This window comes from Ammospiza caudacuta, chromosome 3 (genome assembly GCF_027887145.1).
Source record: "Ammospiza caudacuta isolate bAmmCau1 chromosome 3, bAmmCau1.pri, whole genome shotgun sequence".
NCBI classification, from domain to species: domain Eukaryota; kingdom Metazoa; phylum Chordata; class Aves; order Passeriformes; family Passerellidae; genus Ammospiza; species Ammospiza caudacuta.
The window spans coordinates 37,328,693-37,354,744 of NC_080595.1; the positions used below are offsets into that span (position 1 = coordinate 37,328,693).

The following is a 26,052-nucleotide window of genomic DNA, read 5'->3' on the forward strand; positions in this document are numbered from 1 at the left end:
TTTGCCCACACATGGCTCTCCTCTGGGCTGTAGAGGGACTGCACAATGGGAGCCAGCCCCAGCTGGCTGTTCCGCTCTGGTAGTGAAGATTTATAACATGAGCAAAGAAGGGAGGGTTTGTCCAGAAGGAGGAAGCTGCTGTGAGCAGAACTTGGTAAGCAACATCACAGAAATTTGTTTCTGCAAACAGTAAATTATAGGCTAACACAGCTCTGTGTTTCACATAAATTTTATTGTGTTTTGGAGGAAATTGCATACAATCAATCAGGTCACTCCAACAGTAGGTAGTATGTTTCATATGTGCAGTCTGGTATTTTTCTTGCCAGCTGATCAGCATAATTCTTAGCAGGATTTTATGCTCTAAAGGGTAACCAAAACTATCAGCATCCAAGGGGACATCTCCTCCTATTTGGGTTAATGACATTTTTTGGAAAATTCCTAACTATCCTGAAATTAGGAAGAGGCATTCTGTCTGATTGTAAAAATTCAGTAATATCCCTGCATCATTTCCTAATAAGAGTATCTGAAAATATTCTCCATAGACAAAATGTACTGCCAGTGTCAGAGAACATTTTCTTCAACACAGAGCTTTTTATTTCTTGTGATTTTTATCATACATCACCATTTCAAATCTTTTTATGAACAACAACCGAGTGGAAAAATTTTTATTCTGAAAAAAAGATCTGGATTTGCAAGAGAAAAGAAATGCTAATGGATCTACAATTGCTATAACAAAGTACTTTTAAAAAACAAACCCTGATGGCTGAAGATTAATCATCTGACAGTGAGGGAAGTAATGCTTAAGGAAGGAACACAGACATTGTGCTTGTGAGTGCCAGCTTCCATCTCTGTGTGCCTCACCTCTGTGCCATGGCACACTGCTCCCAGCCTTGTGCCAGCACAAGCTCCCTCCTGTTACATTGTGTTTCTGGGAGTTTAGATGCCTTTTAGATGAAAATTAATGGGCTGAGTAATTTTTTGGGGCAAATGAGACCCCCCTGTCTCGTTTAAGGTATGGCAACACCCAGGGCACTGCCAGCAGAGCGAGGGCACGAGCGCTACAGCGTGGGGGCAGCAGGGGCAGTTGCAGAAGTGCTGTAAATTGGATTCTCCAAAGTAATGGGCTTACTTTTTACTTTTCCACAACAATATTTAGCCAATGTCTTTTCTCTGATGTCAATGCAGGTACCTACTTGTTCCCACAGATAGAGCTGCACAGAGAAGCAAATATGTTTGTTGGGGAGTCCTTTTGCCCACAGCTATCTGCAATTTCCCCTCAAATTAAAACAAGAACTTCCATTCCAAATTACCTTCTTGTCTGCTACAATCCTGGGATATCATCTATACAATTAATTATAGTCAGACCTAGCCTTAAAACTAGGAATTGGAAAAAAATTCCTATAAAAACAAAACAAAGAGTCCATATTTCATTCATTAAAAAACAAAAGGAATCAAGGCTTTCCTTGATTTTGGATAGTCCGTAAATGTCTTGAGGTAGTACCTGAAAGAAAATAAGCAAGACAGTGAACCTGCATGCATGGAGGGAAACTGCACAGTTTCAATACAGATCAGCTGAGGAACCTTAAAACTGCTCTAAGCTGCCTTTCTTTGTTATATCAGTGTGTAATTCTGCAAAAGAGCAGCTCCAAAACTATTTACACCTGGTTATTTAATTAACTGATAATACTGTTAAGGTTCTAACAGGACTAAAGTAGAAATTTTAGGAATTCAGAACATATCTGTTCCAAAGGACTGCAGAGGCTGCAAGGAAAGGCTCCTATTATGGGGCTCAGTAAAGAGAGGCTTTAGGAGGGTGGAAGCAGTGATGCAGCTCAGGTCACAATAAATGACTGTCAGGCCAGGGGCACCAGCTGCCTGCTTGCCTTACACAAATAAGCCAATACACCTCCTGTATGTGGCTTCAGATTTCAGTTTTATTCCAAATCCTGGCTCTGGTCCTCCCTGGCATTTTGCAAACTGCATTCCAAGGGGAAGTAGCAGCATATGGCAAGGAACAGTTTGATACCTGTGATGGTGATAAGCACGTGGACCAATGCAGCAGAGAGTGAAAAAGGCAAAGGCGAAAGCTGGTAGGGACCAGGTTGCAATGGCAAAACCAAACCATTCCACAATTTCTCCAAAGTAGTTGGCTCCAGAAACGTAGGTGAACAGTCCTCCTGCAGCAACAGACAAAATATTTAATTTTTACAGTCATCTCCTGCACATGGAAGGTTCTTTCACATAAAGTCAGCAGGAGAATATGTGCCCTTTCTTATTCAGCCCATAGCAGCAACCTAAATGCACTTCCCTGAAGCCAGTGGAGTTGTGCCAAAGGGGGATCTTGTTTGAAGTTCATGTGTAAATACAAGAATCAGCAGGGATTCTGACTCAGATGTTTCCAGCACTTTCACAACCATTTATTTTCATTTGGAAAATAACTTAAGAAAGACCATTATTAGATTTAAAGTATAAGAATTAGTATTAGTCAATCCTTTTCATGTCCTAAAAATATTTTGCAACTTCATTGCCTGTGGGGAATGCAAAATCTGGATCTCAGTTTTATGCAACATTTACAAGAGACTGGTAAATATTGGAGGTGAGAAACTCTGGGAGAGACATATCGCCATCCATAACAAGGCAGCAGAAGGAGTCAATACCAAGCCCAAGAAATTCTTGGATTCCTATCCACATTGCTCTACAGAGCTAGACATTTCCTGGAAAGGCAATTCAGCAATTGCATCCTTGGTGTTGTTATTTTCCCCTAAAGTTTACACTTTGAATCCACCTTTTGCATGGTAAGCAATCAACTACTACTTCTTTCTGGGCATGTAGAAGACTATTTCCTTCTTTGCAGCTGCCTTTTGCAAAGTTAAAATCCTCTTCCTGTGTTCACTTCAATCTTCTCAGAATTACCAGCCAATTTCCTAAATCTCTCCACTAAGTCTGTGTTTTCCAGATACTCTTGCTGCTTTCCTTGGACTGCCTGCAGCCAGCTCACAGCAGTACCTGCAGCCTGGGGGAGACCTGAACCAAATACCTGTGCAAGACCAGCTTCTCTGCCATTACTGTCACTCTCCTGTGAATTCAGCCAGAAAACATTGTTTATTCTGCTGCCCTACTTCCTGCAGGGAAGGGGGGGATAAGAATGTACCTTGAGGAATCTTGTACGTGACTTCCCCGGGTTTCCTCAGCTGGCGCAGCAGGAGATCACTGTGAATGTTGATTCCCATTCCCAGCAGAAATAAGAGGAGGCCTAAGAAACCAACAAGAAATGGATTACAAAGACAGCTCTGTCCAGATATCCCTGCTCAAGGATGTGGGATGTTTGTCTTTGCAGCAGACAGATAGGGGTCATAATGTGAGGTGGGTGGATTCTTTTTCAAGTCAAAAGGTGCATTGCTACCAAGAAGGTCACTGAACAGGAGAAGCACAGGTGACTGGTGACACCAGAGCACTTTCCGCTGAACTTCCAGGTCACCGTAGTCCCCATTTATTGAATACTGATGGGGGGACACAAAGTACCCATGGCCACCACAGCTGATGACAGCCAGCCACAGCTGTGCACAAAGTAAGCACTGAGCTGGAGACAAGACCCTCCTTCTACTGCTGAGGAAAGGGGAGCACAGAGATACAGAGTTATGCAGCACATCACTGGAGCTGGGAAAGGAACCTACATTTCAGCACCTCCCAGTCCACTGGCAGTGAGGCTGCCTGGACAGAGCTTTTGGCATGGATGGAAAGGAGGTACTTGCTGAGGGATGCTGACATTATCTGGCCAGAGTGATCCATTGACCAGATTCCATTTAACTGAAAAACCAGAGGCATTTGATTGAGAAAGTCTGCAGATTATATGCCCTTCATTTTGTGACATGTTGGACACTGAGAAAACCATCTCTGACAATGATGGGAAAGCAAGAAAAGAAGTAGTGTGTGCACTACAATGTATAGATAAAAGACTAAATGCTGATAAAACCTCAACACTTCCAGTAGCAACAGAAAATTGGTAAGAGCTGTGGAGGAAGAATATACTGTTTGTTTTTTCCTTAATATTTCAAGTACTGCTAATACTGATTTTCTTTTTTCTTTTTCTTTTTTTTAAACATTAAATATATATATACTATTTATCATGAAAATGAAGTTATATGGTGTTTTCTTTGTTGGATATGATAGGTCTTACAAAACAATTTCCAGAATTTTTAGTATGTGATGCTGTCTGAAAGGACCAGACTTGCATCCATCATCTGAAACAGGGCATAGAAAGTACCTTGGTTAGTTTGTACTTATTGTATCCGAAATGTTTCCTCAGACATCCATGTTAATCCTCATTTCTATGTTAACATTTAAAACCACTCTCTGTGCAGTACCAAATCTGTAATGCCATCTAACTGCTCTTGTTCAGTTATTCTCTGGGGGATTTTACAGGGTGAAATTCAGCTAGGCTATTAAGTTACAGAATAGAAAGGAATCGTATTAGCATACAAGCAGACTGTGCGTGATCTCTAATCTTCCCCTGTGCCTTTACATGAGAAAAAAGAGCTCTTTGTCCCCAAAGCCTCATTCATGCTGGGGTTTTGCCCTGCTTTTCTCTCTCACTCAGACTAGCTGCATGGAGTGCAAAGCTGCCTGGCAGGGAAGAGAAAGCCCCAGCTTGTGCTCGCACACAGCCACTGCTGGGTGCACGCTTCTGGCTGAGCAAGGGCACAGCCCCCTGCACCTGGGGCCTGAGATTGCATCTCCGTGGCCCACAGCAGCAGGAGGCTCTGGAGTGCTGTCAATAAAACAAGGCTCATGATTTGAGGCCAACACACAACATGATATACCTTCAAAGGTGGCTGCCTAACAGGAAAAAAAAAGTTACTGCACATTTGTTTTATCTGGGCCAGCAAGCAGGTCTTATGCTGATTTCCATCACTACAGGTTTGACTCACATGTTCACTGAAGATTAGGACATAATTCAAAATGCTTGCAAATTGCTTGGAGATTAGATCTTGGGAGTCCTGCAGCTGTAATTACCTGATGTAAATCGGATGTCGGTGCACCAATCGTTTGGGTATTCAGCGCAGTAAATCAGGTAGTACCCCTGGAGGAAGCCATTATAGATACAGAATAACATGCCAAAGAAAAGCAATTGCAGTGGGAAAGGTCTGCCTCTAGTGAAGAAAGGGTAAATAAATGTCCTAAGGTAGATAAGAAAAAAAAGTCAGCACATTGCTCACGATAACATTGTATTTGCAATTTCTCTGCTGTAGGGAAAAAACTTGAACAAAGCACAAAGTAGAAAATAGGTCAATAAAGACAAAAAATTTGAAAAGAACTGCAACAATATAAGATCAGTAATTTATTTGGAACATGAAATCCTACAGATACACATCTTTTTCTGGTCCTGCAGGACTGCACCCAAGGTGGGAAGTTAGAAAGCTCATCCAGATTCACTGATGCTTTCAGAATGTCTCTGTATCTTTCTCTATGCTTGTTGGTGAAAATGAGGAATTCGTGCCCACAAACTGCATTTTCATTTCCAGACTTGATTTAATGCTCCAGTGGGCCAAGGGAAGATTGGTTGCTGCGGAGGGACACAGGGACATGATGTTCAGACATCACTGATGTTTGTGAAGGGCAGCACCCACTGCAATACTGATTCTCCAAACAACGATTACTATGCCACGAGCATCGAGCAGCATCGGGAGGAGCTTTGTTATGGAGAAGATATTCCTGATCCCTGAGGGCTTTAACTCATGGTGGCAGATGGGCTTGAAGGCAGTGTTGAGACCCTCTGGCTCTCTCACCCCTGCAGTATACAGCCCAAGATGTAATCTCCTGTCTCAGCCTCTCCCACTTCCCTCAGAAAGAGACACCCATGCACCTCTAACACACAACAGCTCTGTCCTGCTCTGCTTGGACACTTCAGTGTAGGGGCAGAGCACTGTTTTTCCCTGCCTGGGGAGCTGCTTTACCTCCAGTCCCTGCCTCCCCTCCATGCTTTCAAACTTTTGTTTAAAATAAGAAGAGCTACATCCATAAGTTTAAAATGCTAAACACCAAGATTTCCATGCAGCTACAGCACCTAGGGCTTTCTTAGACAACAGCTGTGCTCACAGTAGCATTAACATCTGTGTCAGCAAATAATTGGTGCTTGTATAGTTTTAATTTATATGTATGTTTGCTTCAGGTGGGAGTACCCCCCTTGACACTTCAGGCAATCCATATCATCCCTGGGAGAGTGAAACAAAGAAGTTATATTAATTTTTAGTAAGTGTTTTCTTACCTGGCCACTTAAGTTCTGTGAGTGGAAAAATCTACACTCTAAATTTCTTTCTTTTGCCCTCTTGGTCTTTGGATGGTGCTCATCATACCAGTATATAAGCATTGCTGATAAGTAATTCACATCCCATGTTGCAAGTGTCAACTAAAGCAAGCTGAGGCATAAAATCTCACAATATTATAAATCTAGATTAAATCATTCCATGTCTGGAAGTGAGTAAGCAGAGTACAAGCAGCAGCATGTTAATTCACTGCTTTCCAAAGCAAGGCAAGACAGATTTCCAGCAATTAAGGCAGCTGTGATGCAGAAGTGCTAAATACTTTTAAAGAAAGAGAAACGTAAGAGGTATGGAAAATGTTCTTCAGATAGTGATATCACATTTGTCATATTTATTACAGAATGGGAAGGAATGCTCTTTGGAGTAATGTTACCAATAATTACTGATCATGCCCTTTGGGAATGTGATGCTGGAGTTATGAGTAAGCAAAGCCAGCTTTAGCATTCTGATCTGCTGCTGAAGTCATATTGACAAGACAAATTTGATCTGAACAGTTATGAGAAAAAGTGTGAAAATTTCACATGCAGGGTTGAAGACAGCAAATTGTATCGGAGAGGGAATGATGCAAACCACACAAAATTATTTAGGAGGTGAATTTACACAGTAGATTCAAGCAGGACTGGCAGTGCTTTATCCTTTGTCAAAACCAGTCAGGTTTAAGAGTCTCTGAGATTTACAGCTGAATGCAAACAGAAGGTTCTCAGGTCCCAGAAAAACTGATTGTTTCTGTGCTGCTTCCTGGTGCTGCTATTGCTGTAGAGGTTATTGGCCCTTGAAAGGTGATTTATCCTGCAGTAACAGGAGGCCACAAACCTCTGTGCCATGGAGTGCACACAGGACAGAAAGAACCTGCATGCCAAGTAAAAGTACGATGGCAGGGGAGCCAGGAGGCACCAGCTTTGTTTAGTTGTTGAGGTAGTAAAATCCTGGCATCACTGTAATCCTGCCTTGTAGCAGTTTGGACAATCCAAGTCAGGATTTCATCCAAGAAATTTGTTGTGGAACAAATTCTCCAAGGAAATCTCTGTGGGTCTGTTAAACCAGAGGCCAGATTCAATTCTCTGTATGAGATTGTACTACATGGCTAGTTGAGGGTGCACAAACTATTCCTGATGAGATCTGAAAAAGCCACAGAGATAAAGCAGGGGTATTTATTAGTTTTAAATATTCCATGGAAGAGTCTGCAGCTCTGCTGGAACTATTTTGCAGTGTGAAAATCAAAGGGGTCCTGAAGACCACCATTTTAGAATAACAGAACAAATCTGGCCTTTTGGTTTTAGTCCAATGACAAATTTGACCTTTTACTTTCGGTGCAGTATTGATGACTAATTCATTACTCCTTTATTATCTTTACCAGCCAAAGGCACTGCATCTGACTAAATCATTGCCAGCAGCTTCTTTTTAAATGAATGAATAATGCATTATTCATTTTCTTCCCCATCATTTATTTTCAAAAAAACCCCAAGTTTTGAAGAGAAAATCATTTGACATTGCATCAAATTTCATCTTAGATGTATTAGTCCAGCTTCTTGAAAATTCTGGAGACTCTCACCTAAACCCAGGGAAAGTATAGGTTTGCTGTTCTTTCCACAGAAGGTGGAAATCTTTTCACAAATGTTACCATAATCCACTAAGAGTAGATTGTCAGTCCTCCAACAGATTGTCAGTCACAGATGGTTATGCTCCTGCTGTGTCTTCTCCTCTCCAGGCCCTAGTTGCAGTGTTTCAGACAGTAACAACTCATTTATGCACCTGGAAGCTCGAGGTGTTTCACACCCAGGGCAGCTGGGCCAAGGGTGCCCAGAATGGAGGACACTTGGTTCCCTCCAGGCCTGTGGGCCACCAGCCTCCTGCTGAGCCTGCCCATCCATGCCTCTGCCACCAGGCCTCCTTCTGGGTCTAACCAGGACAAACAAAGGGCTAGGAAGCAGGAGGATGGCAAGGTGGGCAGGGCTGATGTGGTGCCTTTCTCCTTGAAAGCAGGTGCTGGCCATAACCCAGTCTTGTCCCTACTCATCCTGGGGCACTGTCTGAATGCCTTGGCCCATCCCCTGTGACCCTGGCCAGCTTCCAGGAGAGACTTATGGACTTCTCCTGACCAGGAATGCTCTGAGTCCTTGCAGCGACATTTTGGTTCTCCTTGGACCGTGGGTGCCAGGGCCTGCCCTGACTGCCTGGTGAGGATGAACCAAGGTGCCAAAAACGGTGCCTGAGAACCACTGCCCATGGCCTGGGCTCCATGTACCCTGGCTCCTTGCTTGTCCCACCCAGAGGTACAAAGGGTGGGGAGGGCTGATGGCTCAGGTCAGGGCGGGCAGCCAGGCCCTCCCATGAGGGTGGTGCCCTCAGGGAGCTCCCAGCTCATGTGTGCACTGAGCTGAGCCTGGAAAACACTGACAGGCGGGGTTGTGCAGCTGCTGCAGGGCTCGTGCAGTAGGTGAGTTAATGATGGGTCCTGCTCCATCGAGGGCCCGTGTTTCAGCCCCTTTTCTCACTCCCTGAAAACTCCTTGCTGAGGTCTGCAGTTCTCACCACTCTACTGATACCTTCTCAAACAAAGACCTCTCTAAGTAGAGGACAGCTCTCTAAACTCTACTGCACCTCCTTCCTTATGGGGCTGTTTTAATTTTCTTATTTGTACAAATACCTGTATCTCAGGTGATAAGAAAAACCTTGTGATTTGTGTTACACTAACTACAGACCAGTCAGGCATGAAAGAATTGGCCTGCCATCAAACCATGGAATTACTTTCAATCTTTCTTGTGCACAGATTGACAAGAATGGTGTCCAGACCTGGGGAGATTACACACACCAGTTCTCTTTGCACCAACAATTGATACCATAGGTTGTAATTGGAAACACATTACTAGGGAGCTGCTGGCACCCTTGGCATACCTGACCACTTGGACAAAGGATCAAGTTGTTCACAAACAGGATGGACTTCTGTTTGGGGTGGCTGTGGTGCCTTACACAAAGCTTCTAATTATTCTGGAGAGTTATGGATGCCAAATTAGATGTCCCAAAGACATCTGCTGCTGATTAGTCTGCACATACTTTCTGAGCCCCATTCTGTAGTTTATTTGTAGGTTAAATGCACTCTGAGGTAATTTTAAACTTTTACTGGTTTTGAGTTGTGTTACAATAATTCTCATTGGATATTTATAGGAGAAAACTGTCAAGTCCACACCAGGACACAATCTGGCACCTAATTTTCCTGTGGCCAATTAAAAATTTTCAATTATCCCAGACTGGGTTAAAACAAATGTGATGGGTAAATTTTCCGTTCCAAGCAGTAGGCTAATTTGCTATCAGTTTGAAGGGAAAGTAAAAGAAAATACTCAAAAATACTTCCAAAAGTGAAATTAGGCATTTTAACCCTCCTTCATCATGCTATCTACAGGTAGCTGTAATCAGTTCCTGGACTGTGGCCAGTTTGTAAGCTCATCTTAACACAGCTTAAATAATTGAATAGAGTCAGCAAGGGGAGCAAGAGAACAATCTTTTTTATTTTAATCATGCAGATTTATCTATCTAGTGATGACAAAAACTAAGTTGGAATGAACTCTCTTTTCAAAGTCAGGAATGTTTTTCCGCATGCAAAATACCCTACTCCATGTTCCTCCAAAGATCTTTGGACAAATTTTTATGGCTCTAATTTAAGTAATAAGAAAGATAGATATATGATTTTAAATCTTTTGATTCAGCTGTGTAAAACAATACTAAACCTGCCATATCTGGTTAATTTCTGATGAGTCTATCTAAAAAAATTGGGTCAATCTACTGTCCTTGGGATGTTTGTGGTTAACTTCCAAGATAAATCCAACCTGAAGCCTGTTATTGTAGGGACAGTCTTTCTTTGTTGTCTCTTAGTGTCAGGTCCAGGGCTGGTGAAGACTTGTGGCAGGAGCAGACTCATCTTTCTTGGTCAAGAGGTAGAGGCACACATCTGATCAAGATATGGGAGGAGGACTGAGGAAATCTTGAGACATATGGCATCTTAACTGGGTTTCAAGGAGTTCTTGAGAAGCAAGGCAGTGGGAAAAAGAAAGTGTGGGCAGCACTGATTTAATGCAAAGACATCAGAAATGCAGTAGGATCAGTGGGAAAATGTGAAGAGACTTGTGACTGCCATACTGAACCATGGGGACTGCTGAACTTGTACTGAAGATTAATAAGAATAAACTTATTTCAGATGAGAAATAACACACAATACTGGAAAATAATTTATTTGGGAGAGCTGAATAGCTGTGACCAACAGTTGTCCTGATACTGAAGGGAAGTTAGTTTGAATGCAATGAGATTTCTATTAAATGTAATATAGAAAAAACCACTGAAGTAAAGAGCTGGGTAGGACTGAGAGAGGGAGGATTATCAGAAATGACAGACAAAGGCAGATTCTTCAACAGAGAGAACACAAAGATTTGGAATGAATAGTAATTGTTATATTTCAGAGGATAAATTATATTCCAGTGAAGAGAGGCAGAAGGTAGCAGCTGCTGAGGACAACTGCCCACCATTTACTGCATTTTGTTTTGAATGATCTGGCTCTGGCTTCTGCCAAGACAGAGTGCTGACTGTGAAGGGCCTCTGCTCTAATCCAGTGTGATACCTTCAGGGTTTCATAATGTCTCATGACTCATCTAACATTTTTTACAAACTGAACATCTCAAAGATGATAAACTCCTTAGAATAGATTAGCAGTTGCTTAACACCAGCATTTATGAGTAAAGCTCCAGCGTGGTTCTTGCTGTGCCAGGAAGGCTGACACCATGGATGACAGCACTTGCAGAACAGTCAAAGGAATCAGCAACTGCACTTGACTTGTGGCCACAGAGCTAAAAACAGATTTCAGGTTGAAACCTTGGAGACAGGTCAGAAAAGCACACTTCCTTACAACTGCCTTTGAATGAAGGGGGATATAGGAAAAAAATATTTTCAAAAGCATGTGTATCTCATGGGAAAGGCTAAAAAATGGTGCTTCTGTATCACTATCAATCATTGAAGGAAAAAAAACCATGATGCATTTAACCTTGGATAAATTTAAGGAATCTGACCTATGTAATACTCAGTTCCATCATTATAAATGCCTGAACTAGTCATTGTGACCAGCTAGAACTAGTCAGTAATGCCTCATTGATTGATATACATTGCTAGCATGCTGTGCATTTAGCAAAGTAAGAAGGATAAATACAGTTTATAGATAAAGCTTAGTCCTCTTCACATTGCATACAGGTATTATTAGATGTGCTATATTTAATAAAATGTAAGTGGTTGGAAAACAAATTTGGAAAAAGGAAAGGAATAAGACCTTAAAATGGGTATAAAATGGGTATTTGGTTTTAATTAGTAGAAAATAATTGTGTAGGCTTGGCTCCAAGGCAAAAATTTTTCCCCTTCCAAATTCACTGCAACAGGGGCCAGGTTTCAAAAGTGTTTTGCAATTTTGTTTAGAAATTACTTCATTACTCCTCTTAGTTTTCTTCTATTATTTTTGAAAATGTCACTAGAAAATCTGGTATCTCCCAGTGACTTCCAGCATCCAGACAGAACCAACAAAGGAGAATTCTTCTGGGAAAAAGGCATTAAAAATTGAAAAGCATCATACTGGTTTTGCAGAAACAGGACCAAAACACTGTACTTTAATTATTATACAATTTCTAAAGGGACACCAAGAACAGAACTGCTGGGTTTGGTGCACTATCAAGATGCCTCAGCAAGTCACAATCCATCAGCAAATTACACTCAGTACACATTTATATCAGCATATTTGTTTCTTAAGTGTTTCTATTTTGGTATAAACCAAATAGGTTTGAAATATTCTTAATTTATTATTTTATTTTCTTTTGCTATCACTCAGTCACTTTTTCTTTTTTATTTGTATTGCAGAAAGGAGATCAGAATGAGAGCTGAACTATACAAAGGGAAGAATTGATGGACTGCCCTTAAGCAAAGACAACTGAAACAAGAGCCAGATGAACCAGATATAATATCTTTCTCACCATCCCTTGTCAAATTTGGCATATCCATCAAAAAGATGGAGATTTTTTTAAAAAGTACTTTTCTCTTTCATAGCCAAAGAAGGTGAAATGGAGCTAATAGAGCAAAGGGAATATGTTCCCTGTACAGATCCCTGCTGAAATTAGTACCATCCTCTGCAAACTCACAGTTTGTCCTCAGACACTACACAGCCAAGTCAGGGGAGTGCAGAATGTGCAGCCTGATCAGCCTCTTGTCTGAGCAGCAATACCTGTCACAGCCTCTTTGACTCACAGTCCTGTGGGTCTGTAACAGCTGGGCACAGGACTCATTTCCATATGCAACCCTATTTTCATGAGGTAGGTTTGTTGAGTGAAGGAATTGACATGAATTGGATGTATCACAAGAGAGGGATGGTAGGAGCAGACAATGTCCTATGTCTTGACCTTAGATTTTTTACTGTCTCACATGTCAACCTTTTAAGTCACTTTGTTTGGAGGATGTTAAGTGGCTGCAAAACTGAAAAATTATATCAAGGAATAGTTCACAATTGTTTACTATCAAACTAAAAAGATCTTTTGAGGGAGGTTCTGCAAAAGACTCTTCTTCTACTACTCAGGAGTTTTTTCATTAATATAATGCCTCTGGGGAAAAAAATATTTGCAATGTTTGTGGCTGATGCGGCTTTGAGAGATGCTGAGCACACTAGAAATGAAGACCAGAGTTTAGAATAGTCTTGAAATACTTGTTTGATAGTTTTAAAACAGTTGATTTAATTCAATAAAGACAATGGCAAAATACTACACTTAAGACCAAATGTAAAAGACAGGCTGAAAAAAGGGCTGGATAGGAGAGGGAATGGTGGTAGGTGGCAAACTGAGCATGAGCCAATGATGTCAGGCTTTTGTGAAAAAGGCAAATGTTAAAATGTGTTGTTGGAGACACCTGAGGTAATCTTTCCCCTTTGCATGGTGCTAGTAGGAGCTTAAATGATGCTCTGTCCAGCTCTCTATAAAAGACAAAGTGGAAGCAACTCAAAGATAAACAGCTGTGGTCTAGGAAGTGTGATGTGAGGAAAGACTGAAGGACTCAGGGGTCTTTAAAATAACTAAGAGAAAACCAGTGGAAGACATCATAACAAACTGCAACTGTATAAAAATCTCCTGCAAAGAAGAAAGGAGTCAAGCATTCTCTTGTCTACTGGGAACACAGTAAGAAGCAACAGGCCTGAACAGGTGTATAGAAAATGCAGCTTAGATATTAGGGAAAGACAGTGAGGCATTGGAACACACTGGGAGTCTCAATAAGCAGCAATTGTTAAGGACAGACTAGATAAATGTCCATCTAGTCCATTCTAGGAAAGAGAAGAAAATTTGAGGACTGTATGTGGCCAGGAACTGCCTGGGAATGGGAACATGGTGCTATTTTAGTCAGAGAGAGGCTCTGATGGACTCAGCACCAGGCCAGCTATCACAGTGGAAACCCTAATTAAACTTGGTCCAGATTTGTGCTTTCATGGGGATTAGGGAACAGAACGACTCATTTGGGGATTAAAGTTCAACTTGACTAGATGGATTGTGCTGATGACAAATGTGCAGATCTCACAGTGCTTCATGATTACCTCTACTATTTGATAGTATCTAAAGGGCAACAGCACTTAGAGGTCATGAGAATATTTGTTGTTTTATCTAAGCAATAGTGTGCCAAAGCCTTAGCCAGCGAAAGGTATCTCCCTCTTTTCTTCTTCAGAAATAATCACTTGGTATTTATGAAAACAGATCACTTTGTTCCTATTGCTAAACTGTGGGAGTCTGCCAAAAGTGTGAAAGACATGCCAGAGTAACTTAATCAGACACTATGCTGTGCACTTCAAAAAGTTCCCTGTTCCACTGGACCAGAGTTTTAAGAGTTCACAGAGGTTGAGATCATGAGCAGAACAGGAGGATGTGTCTACATAAAAACTGGCACAAAATCCAAGGATGCACATATCTGTGCTCTTACAACTGCACTTATCAGATCAAGTGTCATTATTTTCCATAAATTGCTCCTGTGGGCTTGAGAAATGGCCAAAGGAAGACAGACAATTGGTAATCTATCCTTATTCAACATTAAATCTTGGTCAGATTATACTCAGCCAGCATACTGACCCTCTATGATCTTATGGCACTCAAGGCAGTACATCCACATAGAGAGGAACAAAATTTGAAGTGGCCAGGTCAGATCCTGAGTTTGTGCTTACATTAAAATAATCAAAGTACTTAGAAGCCTTTTTTGTTTTCCCTAAGGAAAAACTGCCATGGGCTGATTTTGAGTCACAATGGTCTCTGTTTCCTCGCAAAATGTGTCAAAAGATTTCCTGACACAGAGCTACTGGGTGAATCACTCAGCACAGTGTCTGCATCGTCTCTTGATACCTGGGCATTGCCCTCTCACATCATGACCTTTTCCTTCCCATTTCTTCTCACTCCTGCCCCACTACTGCCCTAGCTGTTGTTAACAACTCTCCTACTTGTCCCTCCCGTGCTCTTTCAGCTGACATTTCTGTCTCTTCCCACCTTGCAGCCCTGTAAACCTCACAGTGGATGTATTTCTCTGTATTCAAGACATGTTGTATTTTTCCTAATCCATGTTGCCAGAACTTCAGCTAGGAGACTACTTCTTCTCTGTTGATTATCCTAGCAGCCAGAAAAGCCTTGCTCTGTCCCTACAGTGCCAGCCTAGAGCATACTTGGCTGGATTGCAGGCTTGCATTTTAGCCTCAGCTGAACCAGAGGAACAGACTCTAAAAATGTTAGCTGACGACCTTTCTGTTTGAGCAGATACAAACGCACTTCTCAGACAGCTCCGCCAAGTTTAAATTGCTTTCCCTAGGAAGAGTCAGAGACGTGTCTCACTTTAGTAACCTTAATCTGGGCCAAGTTTTAAAATGTGAATGCTTTAATGATTCTTTTTTTTTTTTTTAAGGTTCTAGAGAGAAGCAAGCAGGCAAAAAAAAACCCTCAACACCGTAATGTAAGTACTTTTCTTCCATTCTGTCATTTCTCAACATTTCTTCCTCTCCTGTTCTCAGGAGCAGCACAAGTTTAATAGAGGTCCATGCATTGTCCTACCCCAGATGTGTGACAGGAGTCACTGGGAGGTTTGCTCAGGACCACACTGTCTGGAAGTATTTGCATGTGCATCTCCAGCAGGAGACCATGCTAACGTGACTATACTTCTTCGGATAGCCCAGCTAATTTACTCAGAGCTCTCTGTAGCCTTCCAGCCCAGCCTGAATGCTGGCATGACTACCCAGATGAAGGAGCCTTGGCTTTGCAGGAAGGTCACCCAGCCCATCTTTACCAGGACGTCAAAGAGCTGCAGGTCATCACCTGCCTCAGGACCTGCTTCAGCAAAGTCCCGCCTGGGAACTGATCTGTTCCTTAGCGTCTCCCCTAAGCAAACCCTCTTTCTCTAGCAGACAGCACATCTCTTTGAAGACAGCCTTGACAAGGTGACATTTTCCAGAGCCATTTCTGGGAGGCAGTCTCCCAGCATGGCAGGTGTTGGATTAAGTTGGTGAACTCTAGCTAGCCCTGTTGTAAGGAAAATGGTATCTCATACCTGGCTAAAGCTGACTGTGGGTGTTGCTGCTCCATGTTTATAACGGGTAGTAAGGAAGGAGGAGGTCAAACCCGGCTTCCTTCAAACAGGACCTTTTTTCATTGCTGTTGAAGGTCACATTTGGATACCCCTTCCTAGGAATGGTGAAACTTCCTGCCCATCCTTAGGTATCAATACAGTAGTAACTGGTGCTTCAAAAGTTCACAGCTAGGTAGAATTTAGCTGGTTCTTAACACAAATTTGGACCTGTTAAAAAAGTTACTGTTTTTTCTTCTTATGAATTACCTTTTTCCATTTCCCTACATGGAACATTTTAACTAATATTTTAATTGGGTTTTTTTTGTTTTGTTTTGTTTTACAACAAAATAATCCCATTGCTATTGTTGTAACAAAGAGATGTTGCAGACATAATTAGAATGTCAGCTGAGTGCTCAGCGAAGAGTAATGCAACTCTTACATTTAAATGGGTGTAGATGTACATGAATTTAATAATTTGACCAAATTCTGTAAAGATCACCCTACTGATCAATTCACCTGCCCCATTTAAACCAATTTCTGGACAGAGAAGGACACATTGAGGTGTATAAATTAAGAATTGTCTCTTAATTCAAGTTTGAAAGTATTTCTTTATCATAACCCTTCTTGACCAAAATTAATTTTAGGAATATCACTTACACCAAGGAAATATGCAATGTCTGGGATGGACACTGATTTATAATCATACTACTAGGAGGGTATTTCACAATTTTATTTTTCTTAACAGAGTTTCATAAAACTGGCAAACTACCTAATTATACAGGCTCTTGAGTACACAAAGGGACTATTAAAGTGTGTCCTTTTGTCAAACAATATTTATTGGCTGAGTATGAAAGTCCTGTTTCCTCCTTAATGGCTGCCTCTATTATGATAAAAAATCAAAAAAGTCATATTTGTGGATCTTGAAGGAGCAAGATCCATCACAAATTTCCCACGGGGCATATGGAGTGGACCTTAACACTTTTCTCTTGGTTTTTATTTCCTGCTTAAAAGAGTAGTCCAAAAAAGGGAATACTACAGACATCTCATGATTAAAACAAATAATTTTCTTCTTTGGTAAAAACATTACTATTTTCAAGTAAAAACATTTACAGAAACTCCTGTATATATATTTTTTTTTTCTTTTCTTAGTATAACCCTTTATAACTCTGCTTTTCTGACATCAACACCAAGAATGTGGTGACGCAAATCCAGATCTTTCCCAGATCCTTGCCAGTCTTACCAAAGCCCAGTGGGGTTTGGAGCTCAGAATGTTGTCATCCTAAAGGATTTAAGCTCACAGATAGCAAGTGCTTCAAGTTCCTGGGTGGGCTCAGACCTCACACAGGGGAGATCAGAGCAACCTTCTTGTGCCTTGGTGATGTCCTAGTGGCTGACTCTGCCCTGGAACTGCAGTTTGGACAGGTCACTGCAGAGCAGCTGGACTGACACCCACCAAGTCATTTTGTCATTAACAGCAACAGTGAGGTCCCAGAGCAGGCATGAATACTCCTTTAGTGCATTTAAAGCTGCCTGGTAATAACAAAACAGCACAGGTGAATTAGCATCAGATATAAAGATACTCCTGAGAGGCATGATGTCTTGAAAGAAAGTGAAAAAAGATAAAAGTCTTAAGTTATCTCTGCAGAAAATCTTCCAGACCAAGAGACAAAAGGAAAAATCACATGGGTACAATTTGGTCTGGTCAAAAATGAGAGGTTTCTGTAATGTTAGCCCACTTCCCATTGGAAAAGGAGTGTATAGATAGGATTATTTGTGCTAATTGTTAGGAAGGCAATCAGATAGTATTCTATTTTGAGAGCAGAATTAGGAAGCAGTTCATAATGCTAGACAAGACTGCAAGGAAGCAAACTCCACACTAGCACTGGGTACATGAGCATTTTACAATTCTGAGGCAAAGCATATGAAGAGATGCTTTTCTTGGCTATCAGTACATGAATCTGAGGAACCTGGATAAAAATAGCAATGAATCTACTATTTTCACAGAAGAGAAGAAATTATATATTAGCATTACTGTAATGCTCCTGGGGAGCAAGGAATACATAGAAGAGGCACAGCACATGGCCAGCCTCTGTTAGGGATATTGCTGACAGTTCTAGAATTACTGCCAAGGCCAAACAGCAGGAGAGAGGATGCAAATGTGCTACTGTGTGGCTGGTGAAAGCCAAAAGGAATCTGGTCAGGATCTATTCCAAAGCATCAAGGGGAAGGAAAAGAGAACAGGATTTGTTACTGGTCAAATACCTGCAGATTTTGTATTGGGAGATTAATTATAGAGGTTATAAGAGGCCAACAAGAGAAATGTCTTTAGTTATTGACTGTTAATAATGGTAACTTTCTAAGACCAAAGGATAAAATAACTATTTCTGTGGGGGGAAATATTAATCTCTGGGTTGGGTCTATTGGACCTAGTGGTTGTTTTCTGGTCTGGTTATATTCACTACTAGCCAGGAGAGTACCACTTAAATATATAAATATCCTTCAAGCTTAATCTAATTTCTGTTTATGCACTTCATGTTTCAGAAAACATAACTAAAACTCTGTATGAACTAATACAGAACACCTCTAAAAATTATAAGCAAGTTAACTTATAAAAAATTTACTCATTTGGAGCCTCCATCCTTCGGCATTTCTCTGCAGTCTTGAGCTGCTTTTCTTACTGATCACAAGTAGGTATTCCTACTTGAAAAAAAGGCCAGTCCAGGTAAACACAGCACCTGCCTGACCAGCCAGGCAGCACAGGCAGGCATTGCATTCTGCAGAGCAGGGGAGAGCAAGAGCCCTTTCCTTTCTCTCCCCAGCTTAGTTCCAGAGAGAAGGAAGCTGGCCAAAAGAAGTGTTAAAAACTTATATGAGGATGCAGTTTTCAAGGGCTTCTCATTCTCTTGCCACAAATTTCTGCATTCCCTGATCTCTTTAGAAATATGTCAATTTGTAGAAAACCAGCTACAGGCGCACCAAATGGGTCACCTCCAATCAGAGGAGTTTGGGGATCCAGCTGCACCTCAAAGAGCAGCCTTACTTAATGTCTCTCAGATTCACTTCAGAAATGAAAACAGCAGTTTGGTTTGTTCATATATTAACTGAATAAAATAGAAAACAAAGATTTGACTTGATTTAAAACAAAGTTGCAAGAGAGAAAAATAAATAAGTAAATGTAATAGGTGGTCTTTGAAAGGGAAATGCCTCTTTAAATTGCTTGTGCCCCAGCTATTAAGGGCAGCACAGAAGGGGTACATGCAGCACCCTGTCTTTTACACCTCTGTCTTCAGGATTATCTTCACAAGTCAGTGGGACAGGGCCTTCCCTGCTGCTATTGTGCACAATGGCATCACCTCTGCTCCCTCACCACTCTGTCTTCCTCACTGGCAAGAGAAATGCAGCATGAAGATATATATGGGATTGGATTGCAAAGGTTTCCTCTCATTGCCACGTGTTATGTTTCCCACCTTTGGTTTTTAAAGCTGGACTGCAAAATGGAAAGGCAGCAAATGGGTTTCTCCTCACCACCTGAGGCCTTCTGCTGCATTCCCAGCACAGCCCCTCCAGCACGAAAGGCTGTATTACAAACTACATTTCAAAGTAAAATACTTTGTAAGTCATTCAGCACAAGAAGTGTTCCTGCACGTACATCTTACACCACCCATCATTTTCAGCTTACGACCAGCTTTCCACAGAGATTGCATATACAGATGGCAGACTTGGCAGTCATTTCTTTTCTCACTTTCTTCCTTTTCTCTACCTTCCTACCCCACCACTTTTGGAGGCCCCTGCAACCACAGAACCTACCCTGTGAAAGTGAAGGTGCTATGAGCTTACTGAAAACAGACGTGGAAACTCAGATTTTGATTTTTTTCAGATTCCGAATTATTCCAGTTTTAAGAATGTTATCTTTAGCACCAGAGAGCATTTGAATTCGATGAAATTCATGCCATGCTGTGCTGATAAAGTGCTTGTTGAGACACAAAGAGCTGGCTAGCTAAGGAGAGCAGCCAAAGAGGCTGGGGCTGGGATCCTTCCCTTCCTTCTCCTCCCCTCAGCAGCAGCAGCAGCAGCAGCAGCAGCAGCAGCAGGCTGCCTTCATCCCTTCCCGAAAGGCACAAAGAGAGAGGCTGCTGCCTAGCGGCGGCAGACAAAGGCAGAAAGCTGTTCTGTTGTTCTGCTGTCACGGTTCACCACGGGCCACTGGACAAGGCGGGAAGGAGGGGAGGTCTCCTGGCTCCATCCCCTCCCTCTGGAATCCTCCCAGGCAGAAAGTCTGCTCTGGCAGCACTAGAGAAGGGCTCCCTGGCCAGCAGTCACCTCCCAGGTGACCATCTCCTTTCTCTGCCAGAACTGGCTCACAGGACTCCTGCAGGCAAGCAGAGATGTCCACTAAATGAGGAACCATCAATGTCCTTGTCAATGAGGCACCATCAGTGTTAACCCAGTTTCCAGAACAGTATTAGGGTGGTCCCTTCAACACTCCAGCATACTCCTCAAGAGCCTGACAATAAATACAAAATCACCACTGTTTAACTGGCCCATGGCACAAATTCTAGACAGCAGTGAATATGAAGGTAGGCAGGACAGCACTTCTAAGCAGTGTGCCCATATAAAAAAGTTATTTTAAAATGAAGGAAATACAGTGATATAATGAAAACCACTCCTAAGGAGTGATAGATTGTAACCTTGGTTACAATCCAGGTCACATCAGCTCCAGAATGTTCTAAGTAGCCTGGAAACATAGGATGTCCCTCTATGACTCCAAACAGAGAAGTGCTCTCCTAATCTGTAAACATCGGAGTAGGATGGCGGAACAGGAAAGTAATGTTCTCTCTAGGCATGCTACTACAGCTCTGGCACTGCATCATTCATCACACACTGATGTCTTCATTTTGAAATGGATATAGAAAAAAAAAAAGGAGAGGGGAAAAAAGCCACAGAAATTATCTGAGGACTGAGAGGAAGGAAAAACCTCTTGCATTGAGGGTCTGCTGTAGTTCAGTGATATTATAAATCTAGTTTACAATACCTCAGTTCAAATAAAAAAAAATTATTGTGGCTATTTGACAACATGTCCGAAAGCAGGACAAGTTAATTATGGTGGCTTAAGGCTGTTCCTAAATTTATGAAAAGGTAATTTTATCCTGACCAACTTCATGCTGGATGAAGTATCATGTGTCTGCACTACTCTAACTCTGTGTCAGATCAGGTAATGTCTGTTCCCCTATATCTGGCTTGCATCCACCACAAACCCATCAATTCAGCATAAATATGACATCATGTGTGGTAATTAATGCCCCAGAAACACGATCATGTGCTCCTATATTATCTGCATCAAACTGATGCTGACAGAGGGCTTGACAGCTCTGTAACAAGCAAATTAAAACATGATCCAGTACCATGTAAGTGATATCATGGTAAGAGAATACTGAAGGACACTGGGGAGTGCTTTAAATTAGCACAGGGTGGATAGAAGGAGCAAGGCCCACTGGCACAAAAATCAAGACTATTCAAATTTAAGCAAGACATTTTAAACATGTTTAAGTAAGGGTAAAAGAATTTAGAAGATTAACACAACCAAAGAAAACACTAGATTTTTTTGTAAAAATTAAAACACATTGAAAATGATGGATTTTTCATTTTCAGGGGTCTTCAGGTCAAGACTGAAGTTACTCTGAAATATGTGCTTCAGTCTAAAAGGAGCTACTGGGGCAACACAGCTGGCTAGAGCACAAAGAAAGGCAGAATTGCTAAGCACAGCAGTCTTTTGGAAGTCTGTGTTTCTTCGTTATGGACTGTAATGTCCTTCTGAGCATACCTCTGATGAAAACTTCCCTTCCTCATGTATGTTTGCTAAAGTAGATGAGACAAGATTAGGAATTATAAAAGCTCCCCTGTGGAGAGAAAGAAGTCACTAAATTATGCAAGAATATACAAAGAAAATGTGTCATACAAACACAGAGGAATGCTTAAGTACAGATACCAGATGATCAGTAGTAAAAGTACTAGTGGATTAACAAAATACCTTTATGATTAAGAGTGGAACACCTTTATTCATTTCAACATTTTAAAGTCAGAAAATGAAGTAGGCTACACCCATTAGGTAAATGCAATTTTATTATTGATTGATATAACACTTATTATCCTTGCAATCAAGTTTAATCATGGAAGTATTTAAAACTGTTGTTATATTCTTCCAAGTAAAGATTATAAAATGAAAACAAAACAAAACCCTAAAAGTCAAACTATATCCTGGCTGTTATGTCAAATTACTGAACCTTTTTTCAAACACTGTATGGCAATGGAACTTTCTAATGCAGTGTCACCAGTATATGGCGACTTGGTATATGATTTGTTCAGCATCATTTTATAGGTAAACAGCCATAATATGCAAGTGCACATAATATGTAAGTGCCCTTCTTTTCACCCCTTTTTCAGCTGTGCAATAAGACAGCTTGCCCAGCACTGTCACCAGGACGTGGTGGCTCTCAGCATGGAACAGGGAAGCCTAAATTCCCATGAGGTGCTCCCTAGAAAATCCAGGAGCTGCAGGTGGGCTTAGACTGGAGCTGATTCTGGATGGCAAAACCTGTGAATGCCCAGTGGTCAGGGATGTCTCCTCCATTCATCTTCCTCCAAGGACTGAGTAAATCCCATTCTTTTAATTAAATGCTGAATCCAGATTACGGTTATTGTGCCACTTACTGATTGCTAAGAATTTGACCCAATCTTTAGAGGGTCCAAGGACTAAAAAAGTCTAGGGAGCTAAAAGGTTTGGAAAAGAGGAAAGCTGCAGAAATTCTGTTTAACTGTAAGATATGGTACAGGCTAAAAAAATTCTCTGTAACAATAAATTATCCTATCTGCCAGAAATTGTAGATAACAATTATCTGTGCTGATAGTTAAAACTTTCATGTTATCAAGAAGGCTCTAATCATAAACACAACCATGTGGCCATTCTACCAAGAATCCCTCAAAGAACCTGCCTGTCCTATTGTATTGTCAGGCGAAACCCAGAAAAACTTCTATTTTGTGATTTTGCTGCTCTTTTACATAACAGCAGAGTATTAATATTTAATACAATATTTCAAATATTGATTCAACAGAAAGTCAGAATGGCTTGTGTGAGAAGGGGCTGCAGCCTGTGAGATTGATATTGCAGTAACACGCTGTATTAGCAGGAAAAGTTTTATACAGACTTGGTTGAAGTGAGAAAGTGAAGAAGGATATTCCAGAGAGAGATGAGAAGATCCCCGAGCTGTGTGGGAGAGAAAATGTATGAAAACACAGAGCTTTTGCCTCAGTCCAGCAGTAAATTTGGGAAAGAAGCCACAGAGCCAATAGATGTGTGCACACTGGTAGTGTTACACTTATTTCATTAGTCCAGTGGTGTTCATTGATAGTTGTGTTTCTCAAACAATCAGAAATTCTTGATAGCAGAATGCATTTAACTATATTCTGTATAACTACGTATAATCCATACATCCAGCTTTCTGGAAGCCAAATATGTTATGGATGTGTCCTCAAGCTGACTCCTGCAGTAAAGACAATGGGAGTGATAACAAATACATGCCTAAAATAGTGTTAGCAACATAAGCCATTCTCTGTTTGAAATATCTCCAGAACAGCCTTGAGTTTCTATCCCTAAACTATCTATAGAGATACTGCAACTGGATTTTCAATATATTGATTTTGGTTGAGGAGCAAATAATTATTTCTGATCAAATATTACAATAATGTTTTCTATTTCTATGAAGCAAACTAAAACCAACAGATATGGGAATGGTGGTGGAAAATGTCAAATCAAGTCAAGGTTTTGCCTCAGAAGTTACATTGCTCTTTACTACATAATGGCATAACATTTTCACGTGCACTTGCCACTTGTGAATAAAAGCCATTTTATTCCATAAACCAAATTCAGTTTTCTCACGACAGAGTTCCACAGAAAATGGAAGTGGAGAGGATGGATTCTGGTGATATTCTCTGCAGAACTGGGTGGCGATTGTAGAGCTATGTCTCTTCAAAGTTATCACCAACACTGGATAAAAACTCTACTATTTATTTGAGCTCCTAATTAGCAAATACAGAATTAATTAGAGCTACAGCATTTGTTGACTCTGACAAGACCAGGTTTCTAAAAAGAAAAGATACGAAAAGAAAAAAAACCCAATACAAGTTGATACTTCGGTAGTGGAGCTGGAGTGACGAATTGAGCACAAAGAACCAACTTTGGTGCCGTGGCACCGCACGCCCACAGCGCCTGTGCTCCCCTCGCAGCACCGGGCAGAGCCGTGCGCTCCCGGGGCTCCACGGGCACAGCCGTGCGCTCCCAGCCGTGCGCTCCCGGCGCTCCATGGGCAGAGAGAGCCGTGCGCTCCCGGGGCTCCACGGGCACAGCCGTGCGCTCCCAGCCGTGCGCTCCCGGCGCTCCATGGGCAGAGAGAGCCGTGCGCTCCCGGGGCTCCACGGGCACAGCCGTGCGCTCCCAGCCGTGCGCTCCCGGCGCTCCATGGGCAGAGAGAGCCGTGCGCTCCCGGGGCTCCACGGGCACAGCCGTGTGCTCCCAGCCGTGCGCTCCCGGTGCTCCATGGGCAGAGCCGTGCGCTCCCAGCCGTGCGCTCCCGGTGCTCCACGGGCACAGCCGTGCGCTCCCAGCCGTGCACTCCCGGTGCTCCACGGGCAGAGCCGTGCGCTCCCACTCCCGGTGCTCCACGGGCAGAGCCGTGCGCTCCCACTCCCGGTGCTCGGGTGGAGCCGTGCGCTCCCGGTGCCCGGGGAGAACCGTGCGCTCCCGGTGTGCGGGCAGAGAGAGCCGTGCGCTCCCCGTGCTCCATGGGCAGAGCCGTGCGCTCCCGGCGCTCCATGGGCAGAGAGAGCCGTGCGCTCCCGGTGCTCCATGGGCACAGCCGTGCGCTCCCGGTGCTCCATGGGCACAGCCGTGCGCTCCCGGTGCTCCGTGGCTTTGCTCTCGGCCACCCTCACCCACGTATTCCCACGGCTGCGTTCGGCAGCCGCCGCTGCTCCCGGCGGCGCACCCGCGGGGCTTCTCCTGCCCGCAACAAGCGCTTCCTATGTACCTTTACATAATGTCTGGATGAGTTTTATCCTAACATTTCCTTCAACTTAGCGAAACCTTCTTTTATTTCTTTTTTCTTTCTTTCTTCCTTTTTTTTTTTTTTTCCTCCCCGTAAGAGAACAATTCAAAGCATCCATCCTCTCTCCCCTGCTTCAAGCACCCGAGCACCACCGGGTGCTCCTTCCCCCGGGGCAGAGATGCCCACCCGGCCGGTCCCCACTCTCGGAGCGGAGCCCGGGGCGCGGATGGCCAGCCGGACTCGGGCGGGAGCGATGCTGCAGCCAGGACCTGCCCCGGCCGCGCCGCCCGCCCGGCTCCGGCTGCTCCCGCAGCTTCCCTCGGCTGGGTTTCCCGAGGCGCGGCGGCCGGGAGCCGTGCCCGGCGGCGGTACCTGTAGAAGTAGTGCCAGCAGAAGAGGCAGCAGAGGAGGCGGCAGCCGAGCGGCTCGAGGCGGGGCGGGCTGCGCAGCGCCAGCAGCAGCGCGGGCACCAGGAAGGAGGGCAGCTCCTGCAGGAACCAGGCGCAGCGCGCCGGCAGCCGGCCCCGCGGCCGGCACAGCCGCTCCTCGTGCTTCCCGTAGCGGGACGGCACCCGCAGGTGCAGCGAGAGCTGCAGCAGCGCCAGGGCGCCCAGCAGCGAGCTCAGCGCCAGCACCAGCCCGGGGAAGCACTGCATGCTCGGGGGCGGGCGGGGGCAAGCAGCCCTCGGCCAGCGCCAGCCCCGGCCTTATTAGAGCCGCGGCCGTCACCCCGCCCCGCCGCGCTGCCTCCCAGCGCCCGGGCTCGTCACAGGGCGCAGCCCCCCGGGCCGGAGCGGGCGAGGCGCCCCGACCCGCCCGGAGGGGAGCTGACCCTCTCTGTCCCTCCCCGCCATACCTAGAGAGGAGCTGTCCCTCTCCATCCATCCCTCCCTCCCGCCCCATCTAGAGAGGAGCTGTCCCCCTCCATCCCCGCCACCCATCCCGCCCGGAGAGGAGCTGTCCCCCTCCATCCCCGCCACCCATCCCGCCCGGCGGGTAGCAGTCCCCCGTCCTTCCCTCTGTCTCTCGCCCCTTCC

The 26,052-nt window shown here is 43.4% G+C and overlaps 1 protein-coding gene across 1 annotated transcript; it reads right to left on the minus strand.

Moving 5' to 3' along the window:
* Positions 1-243: 243 nt before the first annotated feature.
* SRD5A2 (steroid 5 alpha-reductase 2) lies at positions 244-25,677 on the minus strand. The gene is made up of 5 exons (XM_058802445.1): positions 25,388-25,677; positions 5,014-5,177; positions 3,152-3,253; positions 2,027-2,177; positions 244-1,501 (listed from the first exon to the last, which is right to left on the minus strand). Exons 1-5 carry the CDS (start codon positions 25,669-25,671, stop codon positions 1,435-1,437), a joined length of 768 nt encoding a protein of 255 aa, XP_058658428.1. The 5' UTR covers positions 25,672-25,677; the 3' UTR covers positions 244-1,434.
* Between the last annotated feature and the right edge of the window lie 375 nt (positions 25,678-26,052).

Bases quoted from the DNA above. Each gene is read 5' to 3' on its own strand.
- SRD5A2 (XM_058802445.1), bottom strand. From the start codon at position 25,671: ATGCAGTGCTTCCCCGGGCTGGTGCTGGCGCTGAGCTCGCTGCTGGGC. The intron at 5,178-25,387 runs GTACCGCCGCCG...TATCTACCTTAG, and splicing joins TGCTGGCACTACTTCTACAG to GACATTTATTTACCCTTTCT. The intron at 2,178-3,151 runs GTACATTCTTAT...CTGTTGCTGCAG, and splicing joins CACGTACAAGATTCCTCAAG to GAGGACTGTTCACCTACGTT.